The sequence below is a fragment of the Branchiostoma floridae genome, chromosome 7 (assembly GCF_000003815.2).
Source record: "Branchiostoma floridae strain S238N-H82 chromosome 7, Bfl_VNyyK, whole genome shotgun sequence".
In the NCBI taxonomy this organism is placed as follows: domain Eukaryota; kingdom Metazoa; phylum Chordata; class Leptocardii; order Amphioxiformes; family Branchiostomatidae; genus Branchiostoma; species Branchiostoma floridae.
In genome coordinates, this window is record NC_049985.1 from 21,429,706 (window position 1) to 21,441,671 (window position 11,966).

The window sequence follows — 11,966 nt, forward strand, 5'->3', positions numbered from 1 at the left end:
ATGTATTTCCCGTTTCTCTTAACTAGGAAAGACAGAAGTGGTGGACTTGCTGGTGCAGCATGGTGCAACAGTAGACATACGGGACGGCTTCCAGAACACTCCGCTCATGAGAGCCTGTAACTACAACCATGTCGACACAGTTCGGCGGCTGATTGAGCTCGGAGCAAGACCTGATTTAACTGGTGGTCAGTTACAGGGCATGAGGTAAGCTTTGCATTCTTTGAGAACATACATTTAGCACGGACGATCGTTTGAGATTTCTTATGAAGACAAACTTTCAAATAAAGTCGGATTGAGTTGCTTGGCTATGCTTTTTCTGTTTTCAGTAAGTGAGTGTGTGTGTGATTGTGTGTGTCTGTGTGGGCGTCTGTTTGATTGGGTAATTGGGGGGGGGGGGGTCCGAATGTGCGTGTGTGTGTGTTTGTGCATGTGTGGTGCATGTTTTATACTGCACCGATCCACAGACAGGAACCTAAATGTCATGAAACCATGCCTTATTTGAAATGTTCTTGGCCTAGTTCCCTAAACGAGTGAAATCTTCCACTAGGTACTACAAGCCGGGGACAGAAATCGGAAAAGGTGAAAATGAGGAGAGTTTGAAGCTGGTAGAAGAGGCGAGGAAGTCCAAGCTGTTGAGATGCTGCAACCCTACGTGTGGCAAACCAGGATACAGGTAGGTTTTGCTAATGATGTTTTCACCGTTGAAATACTTTTCCATCCTATCGTATGTATAAATGTTTTTATAAACGCAAACAGTGGTTACTAGGATATTTTCTTCTAAATCCATACAAGTCTACGAAACTAAATTGACAAACTTTTCTGAACTAGTACTGTGCACAGTCACTGAATAGCTTTTGTACCTTTCTCACATTCTACAGGTCAACTGGAACCCTGAAGCTGTGTGGCCGGTGCAAGCTGACCCGCTACTGCAGCCGTGACTGTCAGAAACAACACTGGTCTGTCGGACACAAGAAGTGCTGTGGGCATGACGCGTACAATCACGATGAAGCTGATCCCCTCCAACAACGGATGGCTGATAAAAGCCATATGAAGCATAGTTGATTACATGGTGCCATTTAATACAGACATGTACTCTGACGAAGGACCAAACCATATGGCTGTCTTTCACTGAGGATATGATTCTGGCGTTCTTGTAGAAATGACGCCCTAAATGAAGCTCATACAGTTGCACGTTTCAAATGACCTTGTTTGATTTCTCTTGTAGAAGAAAGTAAAACCGTTGAACGAGTATATGATTAGTTAGTTGGATTTTACGACGGAAACTAAAAAAAAACTGATTACACACTTTATTACACATGTGCATGCTTGTTTGTTGTAGCAACGGACATCTTTGTGTTTTCAGACAAAGATACGAAACACATTTGAATTGAATGTAAGAAAATTAAACACACTGAAAAGGCTTGTTGTATTACTGTTATCATTTACTTGTTCGCCATTTAAGAATATAGAGACACTCGTCAAGAAATTGTACAATATTCAGACAAAAGACACAGCAAGGAAGGTTTACTGATGTTTGCCTACAAGTTTTTATTTGTCAGTTACGTACTTCTACATCAATATTGTACATGGCATAGAATGGCTCTCTTTAGTAAATCTTTGACATGTTTTAATGTCTACCCTACATGACAAACACGCAATAATACTATTCATTGTTGTAATATAATATGTATAGTCATTAATCCTTCAATTGTACTGTCACGGGTCTTACAGCCAATTGGCTATACATTTGTATAAGTCAAACATCACCTTTATTCCAAGGATATATCACTTATACATATTAAATTGGACTTTATACCAATTAACTATTGTAGTTGCGTACATTTTATTGCTCATGAAAAAAAAAACAATTTTCGCCCATCTCTGACATTTTCTCGACACTTTCATATATCTACAAGCAGACAAAGTCATTTCGTACACTTTTCGGTATAAACTCCTGTTATGGGAATCCTGGTATTGACGAGGGACCCTACCACGGCGTATATCAAAATTTATGGATTTATTCCATTAGGTCAGGGTAATAACCATCTCCTGTTGGAGCAAATACAGAGAAAAATGACCCCCGGTCAGTGTCAAGGCATGAGGTAAGTGTTGCATTCTTTGAGAATATACATTTACATGTATGTCGAACGATCGTTTGAGATTTCTTATGAAGAGATACTTTCAAATAAAGTCGGATTGTGTTGTGTCTGTGTGCGTCTGTTTGTTTGTGTGATTGTGTGCGTGTGATGCGTGTTTTACACTGCACCGATTCACAGACAAAAATCCAAATGTTATGAAATCATGCCTTATTATCAAATCTTCCGCTAGGTACTACAAGGAGGGGACAGAAATCGGAAAAGGTGACAACGAAGAGAGTTGGAAAATCATAGAAGAGGCGAGAAAGTTGTTGAGATGCTGCAACCCTAAGTGTGGCAAACCAGACCACAGGTAAGTTTTGCTGATGATGTTTTCCGTTAAAATATTTTCCGATCCTATCGTATGTTATTTTCAGCTCAAAGAGTGATCGTGAATACAAGAATGCTTCCTTCTAGATGCATACAAGTTGACAAAACTAAATTGACAAACTTTTCTGAACTAGCACTGTACACAGTCACTGAATAGCTTTTGTACCTTTCTCACCTTCTACAGGAAAACCCTGAAGCTGTGTGGCCGGTGCAAGCTGACCCGCTACTGCAGCCGTGACTGTCAGAAACAACACTGGTCTGTCGGACACAAGAAGTGCTGTGGGCATGACGTGTACTTGTAATCACAATGAAGCTGACCCCCTCCAACAACGGATGGCTGATAAAGGCCATATGAAGCATATTTGATTACACGATGCCATTTGATACAGACGTGTACTCTGACAAGGGACCAAACTATGGCTGTCGTTCAGTTTCACTAAGGATATGATTCTTGCGTCCTTGTAGAAATGACGCCACAAAGCTCGTTCAGCTGCACGTTTTATATGGCATTGTTTGATTTCTCTTAGAAGAAAGTAAAAACGTTGAACGAGTATATGATGAGTTAGTTGGATTTTACGACGGAAACTAAAAAAAAAGTGAATACACATGTACACTGTATTACACATACGCATATTTGTTTATTGTAGCAATGGGCATCTTTGTGTTTTCAGACAGAGGTACGAATCACAGGAACTTTGAAAGTAAAAAAATTAAACAGACACTGAAAAGGCTTGTTGTATTACTGTTATCATTTACTTCTTCGCCATTTAAGAATATAGAGACACTCGTCAAGAAATTGTACAATACAAATGTATTCAGACAAAAGACACAGCAAGGAAGGTTTACTGATGTTTGCCTACAAGTTCAGAGTTATTTGTCAGTTACGTACTTCTACATCAACATTGTACATGAAATAGAAGTGCTCTCTTTAGTCAATCTTTGACATTTTTCAATGTCTACCCTACAAACACGCAATAATACTATACATTGTCGTAATATAATATGCAAAGTCATTAGTCCTTCAATTGCACTGTCACGGGAGCCAATTGGCTATACATTTGTATAAGTCAAACATCACCTTTATTCCAAGGATATATCACTTATACATATTAAATTGGACTTTATACCAATTAACTATTGTAGTTGCGTACATTTTATTGCTCATGAAAAAAAAAAAACAATTTTCGCCCATCTCTGACATTTTCTCGACACTTTCATATATTTACAAGCAGACAAAGTCATTTCGTACACTTTTCGGTATAAACTCCTGTTATGGGAATCCTGGTATTGACGAGGGGCCCTGCCACGGCGTATATAAAAATTTATGGATTTAATCCATTAGGTCAGGGTAATAACCATCTCCTGTTGGAGCAAATACAGAGAAAAACAACCCCCTTGTAAAGGTCGGTATTGTGTATTCGTCCAGCGGTTGGATGAGGAGATTGTTACTCTCCAAGCAGAGGTTCGGTTCCTGCTGTTAAAGAAAGCAGCACAAAGTAGAATGTCGATAAAAAGCCTAAAACTCGTGGGAGAAAAACAATCCAAGCCGAACCTCTGGTTGAAGAGTAGCCGTAACTGCATCTTCATGCTCTGACTCTTCTGACTAGCCCCCCATCTCCTCTAGCCTTTAGCTGGCTCAACAGGTCACTGAAAAATGTAAAAATACCAAATACAGTGGAAGCCCGCTTAATTGCACGGCCTGTTTGCCAGCGAATTTCGTGCAATTATCCGGCTGGTGCAATTATGCGAAGTTATCTAGCTGGACCGCACCGGTTTTGGATTTGGGGATTCCGTGCAGTTAACAGAAGTGTGCATTAATCCGTTGTGCAATTAACTGGCTTCTACTGTATAGAGATATGCCAGAAGAGTTAACTATCCGAGGATACTTCTCTGTCATGCTGTATCTCTATATTTGTATTCATCGTCTTTTGGCGTCTCTTGAAAATAACAGCAAGTGCGACAAAAATCTTACGCGAAAGCTAGAGAGGCATGGACCTTACTGTATGACAGTATAAAAAGCTTCAGTAGTATTGTCCCGTTATTCTACATTGAAGGGATATATGGCGGTTAACAATGTAAAATAGAAAGCCAGGTGAAACGCACAAAAGACGTCGAAAGCACGCCAGGCTCTGCTTCAAAGGTACGTCCATAAAAGATAGAACAAGAAGTACACACCCATACGTAAAAGGTACCATGATTTTTACATGAAATGTACAAATAGAAAACATGTTATCATTACTTCATTTAATTCCCATCCTACCCATGGGAAATTCTTGTTTTTTTTAATGATATAGCGAACAGTATAATAACTGTTCTAGTAAAAGGTGTGTATACTATATCCGTAAATTTGTGCAACTCGCTGCCTGAGATAAAACTGAAAACTGTCGCAAAATCACATGGCCGTAATCCGTACCGTTTGCTGAACCCAGACGATGCATTTTGGGATTGAAAGTCAGAAAGGGATTGTGGGAAGTACATCCAAGCGCAAGAAATACATAACCCAATGTGTGAAATATAGCAAAAGTTCACAGTAAAAATAGAAAACATAAACCTCTCCACACTACAACTTTTACGTTCTCAGAAAAAATGCGTTTCTAGCTACACGTATTTGTCATTAGTCTACCTCACGTGACAATAGATCACGTGGTTAGACAATACCTCACGTGACAAGATAGCTCATAAGGTGACCAGACAACTTGCTGCTTCAGTTCAACCTCAGACAGCACACGCGCAAGGTGTCGACAACAGCGGCTCTATCAAAATGGCGGTAACTGATCCAAACATCGACCTATTCGATGCTGTCAGGGATGGATCACTTCGAGGCGTTGAAGCGGCTTTGAAAGCTGGTAAGCACAGATTGAAAATTCTTTCCTTTCTGATTGAAATAGATCTAGAAGAGCGATCCAAACTGGATTTCCGGAAGCGTTCATATTGAATTACGTAGACAGTGGTAGACTCCCCGTCAAAGTACTAACTTCACAGTCAAGTAAACTATGGTAGGAAATTCACTTCTGATTGCAGTTGCTAGAAACGTGTGTTTCTGTGTTCTATAGAGTATGACTACGACTTTTTCCTAAAAGGAGACTGCAAAAGGAACCCTTTGGTATTTTTAGTCGGTACCACTAACGAAGATGACTAGGATTGTGCGCAATTTTGTTTATGACACACTCTAAATGGCTGACAAATTATTTTGCTATTTCTTACCTCAATACTCACAGTGAGTACCAAATTAAAACCACGCTGCCCACAAACCAACACTTTGGTATGATGCGTCTACAGTTTTTTTCTGTATTTGTAGTTACGCACATTTTAGTACTGTTTACATTGTCAGTAGAAATACAGATTGTGTTGGACTTGTTAGTTTGGACCAAGGTATTCTTATTCTAGCGTAATATCAATAGTATATTTGACATAGGGGTCATATACAAAACAGCACACTTGCAGTCATAAGACTGAATTGAGGTGAATGTTAACAATTATCATCCGCACTACAAAATTCTGTGTAACTTAGCGGATAAGAACTTGCACACAAGCGTGAAGTACAGTGTAGGTGTAGACAATTTGTCTATTGTGACTGTTGCTTTTGTAGCTTTTGTAAGTTTTTGTTCTAACTAATCATGCAACACAATAGACGACGGTGACAATGTCCCCTGGAGTCTCATTCACAGGTTGTCATACATTATGGTTGACACCTGTATGTTATTATTAGGTACCGTGCCGACATCAACAATGGTCAAAACAGATATTTCTGGTCAACACACATATTTTTCTGGTCAACACACATATTTTTCTAGCCAACACACCTATTTTCTACCCTTTTTGCACTGCACACTTGCTTTTTTCTGTGCAACACACTTACTTGTTTTCTTCTGTGCGACCCCTACACACTAACCTTTTCTGCGGAAGTCCTTGCTCTTCGTTTGCGTCTATCAGACTGCACATGTCGCTAGGAATGGTAGAAATTGGCGAGTTCGACAGGAGTTAACAGACTAAATATAAAGTTTGTATGGAGTTGAGAGAATTTCTGACCTACTCACCCCGAGTATTATTTAAATGTTTACCTTGCAAAATCACAATAAGAAATTAACCCACTCGTGTAATTCAGCTATATATATATTGAATGTTATCATTGATCATCAAACGCAGGTGCAGACATTGACTGCAAATATGCAAGGTGCGAGGACTCAAGTCCCGGGACATTATTGTTCCATGCCTCCTGCATGGGAGATGTAGACACCGTGAGACTACTGCTCTGCAAGGGGGCGTCTTTGGTGAAGAGATCAGACAGGAGCGCATTCGCACCCCTTCATGCGGCAGCGATCAACGGTAGGTAGATTCTTATTCTTCGTCATTACCTTACTGTTCGGTTGCAATGTTCTCGACATCATCAGTTGACACCTAGCTTTGCTAGCCTAGAGAGTTTTGCATGGAGCAAAAAGATCCAAATTTTCGACCTCATGTTGGATACTGGTGGATCCGTAACGACCTAACCTCCACTGGGCCACCACTCCCACAGTGTCTCTGTGCCCCAGTCTACTTCTGGCTTCTTCTGTCGTTTCTGCAACCTACCATTTTCCCATTGACTGGAAAAGGATCTCAACCAAAGCTCCAAACAACGGCACTCCAAAATGTTATATACAAACGTCCTATGCCGGTTTATCAAATGTTGGTGTCCTTACTGACCTGTAAGACGGGTGTAAAAAAGTACATTGTATATTCGTGATTACATGGAAGTGAAACTTTTGCTAACGTATGCGTGTTTAGTTGATATGTAATTCTTGGGATGCAAACCCAACTTAGGGAGGACAGAAGTGGTGGACTTGCTGGTGCAGCATGGTGCAACAGTAGACATACGTGACAGCTGTCAGAACACACCACTCATGAGAGCCTGCGATCACAACCATGTCGACACAGTTCGGAGACTGCTAGAGCTTGGAGCAAGGCCAGATTTGACCGGTGGTCATTGCCGGGCTATAAAGTAGGTGTTGCATTTTTTGGGGAATATGAACCCGTACATTGAACAATTTTAGATTTGTTATGTTAAAAACTTGTTACCTTCAAAGTGAAGATACATGTATGGGGTCGTGAAACTGTTTGTTTCTTTGTTACTAGAATTCCACGCCAAAGCTTTACAACTGATGTGTTTTATGTGTTTGTCATAAATTATGCAAATAAGGTCCTCATTTGAATAATACATGTTAGGTGATTTTCTCTATCTTAAGGAAAAAGGCTGTAACAATATTTTTATAACTTATGCACATGAGGTCAACATTTGCATATATGTTAACTTGTATATAACTTGTGTGAATTTCCCGCCATTTACCACGAATGGACCACAGCACTTTCTCATCAACTATGAAAATTAGGTTTTCATTTGCCAAATGTTTGTCGCCAAATGTTGTTCTTCTCTTTCTCAGTAACAAAGGTCACATGTTGGGATAGTCCTATAATGGGACAAAGTTGGTTCATAAAATTCTCATTAATCATGTATGTATATGCAGTTTTATATTGTTCTGATCCATACAGATCAACTCTGATGTCCTACAGTAGTAATTTATGTGTGTCAAATAGAAAACAGATAGATTGATATTTCCTGGCCTAGAACACTAAATCAGTTATATATTCCACTAGGTGCGATGAAAATGAAGAGAGTTGGAAGCTGATAGAAGAGGCGTGGAAGACCAAGCTGTTGAGATGCTGTAACCCTAAGTGTGGCAAACCAGGCAAAAGGTAGGTTTTGTTAATGATGTTAGCACCGTTAAAATTCTTCACTATCATGTGTTTAAATCAATATTATCGTATGTGTAAATTAACCGAAATAAAGTATTTTCGATATAAAAGGACTACATGCACGACCCTTAAAAAGGAAAATGACATTTTTCTAACACTTCTTTTAATATTGATTGTTTACCTGTTACATTTTCTACAGGAAAGCCGGAACCCTGAAGCTGTGTGCCGGGTGCAAGCTGACCCGCTACTGCAGCCGTGACTGTCAGAAACAACACTGGTCTGTCGGACACAAGAAGTGCTGTGGGCATGATGCGTACTTTGACGAGCTAGAAGACTCCTTCCAACGAGCCCTGAGAAGACGACATTTAGCATCTTTGAAAAATGCCGCATGGAATCTCACTCACAAATTCGATTGCTAGGGTAGCTGTCTAGTTGTCTTTGTATTGGACGCTATAGAACGCTGAAGTCCTTTGACGAGCTAGAAGGATCCTTCCAATGAGCCCTGAGAAGACGACATTTTTCTTTTATGACAGCATAAGCTTAATCTAGACGCTTTGTATAATCAAGGAGCTCCTTGGTATAATCCATTCTATCTGAAGTACTGTTTTCAGACGATATGGTGTTTGTATTATCTTCCTACTAAAGTGTGTGCTTAATTAGAGATAGTCTCAGACACGTCTTGCTCTTGTCGACATTCTCGTGTTATTTTACTGAGGGATATTTGGCACAATAACGAACAGTACACTTGTTGTGTATATGAGAATATGAGGAGTAAGAGAAAATAGCAGACATTGAAAAAGCTTGTTGTATTGCTGGTATCATTTACTTGCTCAACAAGTTGAAAAAAACACTCGTCAACAAATTATCTTTAGAAATGTACAAGGAATGGCGTCTGTTTGTGTCCGTTTGCGTAGTTACTACCATTGGTAAGCTTAGTGTTTCAACATTATTTCCCTATATAGCCGTCCTCGCTTTATTGCTGAGCATCTGATATATCTCATTGTCTCATTGTTAACTGTGGCTAACATACAAGTTTTACAAGCAGCCAAATAAAAGTCATTTCATGCATTTTTCGGAAATCTTTTTTTACCATGTACAATACACCAATAAAGAGGACATTCGGCCTTGATCATCCCAAGGTAAAAAAGGTAGAGTTATGCTGTTAACAGACACAAACACAGACAGACATACAAACACGCTCAAAACATAACCTTCTGACGAAGGTCATCATATAGGTCAGTACCGTCATGAAGGCCCGTCCAAACAAGAAATCATAGTATTGATGAGGGACCCTATCATAGCGTGTGTCAAAATTCGGGGATTTCTTTAGGGTAATGATTAATCTCCAAGCAGATCTTCCGTGGCATATGAAAGTATCATAATCTGGGGAAGGAGGTTGGCCACGCTAGAGGAAGCGAAGACGCTGTGACACCGGTCGTGGGCAAGGTCGGGCAAGGTTCGTATCAAACGAAGTGGGTAGTCGGTAACTTCAAAGCTAGTGCTGCTTTGTAAATAAGTCATTTAAAATTAGCCTCAGTAAATATGCAATATGTTATCATATGATGTTAATTCCGGACCATATTCAACCTTTCCCATGGAAAAGGTATAAAACCACGCATCTGACTCCCCTAACCACTACAGACGACTTGACTGACATTCACGGCACACCTCAGAGTGGTTCTAACCATGAAGTTTCTCGTCGTTGCGATTGTGCTGACCGTTCTGGCCACCACCCAGGCAAGTTCCTTGATAACGCACGTTATTTCTCCTTCGTCTCCCTCAAATTGCTTTCCAGAGATGTATCCATTGTAGGCCTTGACAACTGACGAATTTTCAACTTTGTATTTCCACGCTATGGTCAACGAAAAGTTATTCCTTTCACAAAAAATGTCTCAGTTATGTTTCTATCTTATTTATACTGCCAGGCTTTTCTAAAGGATAAGTTCATGGTTGAGCAAGCGCCACGTATATGTGAGTAGAAGTTTAACTAAATTACACGTATTTTGTATGTATGTAAAATTTGTGTACATACCGTGAGACTTATAGGCTTATAGGGCTTATTAGGACTCGAAACCATGTAACTGTATCTCTGTTATATACTTTGTCTGACCCTTTCCTCTTTCCTCATGACCTCAATGAAAAGCGGCCAGCAGGCCGATTTGGGCTTTCATGTATGAATAAACTTTAGGTTCAAACAAACAAACATCCAGGAGCATAGCTATCGTGAACTCCAGAAGACCGTCATCAGATTCTAAAAGACAAGTGCCATTCATCCTGTTGTTAATGTCACATCGGTTGAATTGTTGGCATGCGCATGACATGTAAGTAATATAAAACACAATAATGTTTTAGCTATGTCCATACACGAGGCCATTTAGAGAGGTTGTAAAAACTGAACACCCCCAAATATCAACATTATTGATTTTTCTGTTTACCCAAACCCCTGATGCACGTTCTAAAGATATAGATATAATGTTCTGTGCTAATCAATAAATGAAGGGTCTTTTTGTTCTTCATCTTACTTTGCAATGGAATAGACTTTGGTATTCGGTACAATCAGTATCCATTTTTCGATATTTTTTTGCAATATGCAGCATTTTTTTACACTCTTTGTGCGATTTACAGTGATGGCGTATCCTTTTCCGAGATTTAAACGCTGTCTAACTTCTTACTGTCCTGTTATGCTTTTTCCGTAAGAAGGCAATGTTTATCTTCATTATGAAATCTAAGTGGTAGAGACGAAAAAAGTTCGATAATGGGCCCTCTAGCGCCTTTGTAAAAATATAAAGAAGTGGCCATTTCGATTGTGATGTCAGTGGAAATGATAAAAAATTGCTTCCTCAAATGAAACCTCAAATGAAACCTCCACCAACTTTATTGAAAAAATTAACCGTAAAACAATGAATGAAAAAAATAACGCTTATAACAATGTTAACTTCAAACTCAAATAAATTCTGAAAGCTTACACTACTGGCTATTGACTATTGATTCCAACATCACTAGATAGATGACACTAACTTCTCATGAGTACAATTTTATTTTAGTTGTTATATTAGTTTTAAAGATTTGTTTTAAAGATGTTGTTGACGGAATAATGCAAACCAAAGAACTTACTACGTTACATGTTTACAAACCCAAGAAATTAACGATGAATAAAAAAAACACGAGCTAGACAGGTATTACAGGTACCTGAAAGCTTAAGTGAACTACCACATGTACATCGGTACAATTAATGAACAATGCTAAATACCTGAAAGACTCAAGAGTGACAAAAGCAGTCTTCCTTAACATAAGTACAGCTGTTTCCAACAGTTCTCCTGTTATCATGGTTATAGTTATCGCTTTAATAGCATAAAACTTATAACAACATCGCAACTATTTAAAATAATACTCCAAACTAAATAAACACGTTACTAGTAGGAACAAATAACGTGTGGGTTAATATAAACAAAGTTTAATATGTGACAAAATCTACCCTACTCTACTTTGAAAAAACTTTGCATGGTTCGAACATACAGCCAACCGCGAAACATAAAGTCAGAAATCTAGCAAAACTAGCAAATAGATTGGTTTTGATACTTTTCCCAGCAAACTTGAATATTACTTCAAAATAGAACACTACAATCATTTCATCTATCACGATTATTATCATCTCAACTAAAACCTAAATTAAACAAATTATACAAGAACGAATAAAGACATTATGAATAAAATGAGTATACAATAGCCAAACAAGATGTAAAAAAATGTACACTTATATCTACAAAGTAG

At 38.9% G+C, this 11,966-nt stretch overlaps 3 protein-coding genes across 6 annotated transcripts in view; all 3 read left to right on the top strand.

Annotated features, from left to right (window-relative positions):
* LOC118419684 (poly [ADP-ribose] polymerase tankyrase-2-like) overlaps nt 1-9,263 on the top strand; it is a 24,622-nt gene extending 15,359 nt beyond the window's left edge. For 2 of the 4 annotated variants that reach the window (XM_035826206.1, XM_035826208.1), the window contains 3 exons: nt 27-204; nt 548-673; nt 879-1,420. In XM_035826206.1, coding sequence (XP_035682099.1) covers nt 27-204; nt 548-673; nt 879-1,062 — 488 coding nt within the window. In that variant the 3' untranslated portion in view covers nt 1,063-1,420. Of the gene's footprint in view, nt 1-26; nt 205-547; nt 674-878; nt 1,421-2,328; nt 2,449-2,649; nt 3,196-8,394 lie in introns of those variants that run through there. The other 2 variants (XM_035826207.1, XM_035826205.1) reach the window with 2 other exon arrangements.
* Nucleotides 1-11,966, top strand: part of LOC118419674 (poly [ADP-ribose] polymerase tankyrase-2-like) — a 43,459-nt gene that overhangs the window by 2,160 nt on the left and 29,333 nt on the right. The window lies entirely within an intron of this gene.
* LOC118419698 (myotrophin-like) lies at nt 5,180-8,312 on the top strand. Its single transcript, XM_035826228.1, has 4 exons — nt 5,180-5,311; nt 6,612-6,791; nt 7,266-7,443; nt 8,097-8,312. The coding sequence occupies exons 1-4, from the start codon at nt 5,227-5,229 to the stop codon at nt 8,197-8,199; spliced, it is 546 nt and encodes a 181-aa protein (XP_035682121.1). The 5' UTR covers nt 5,180-5,226; the 3' UTR covers nt 8,200-8,312.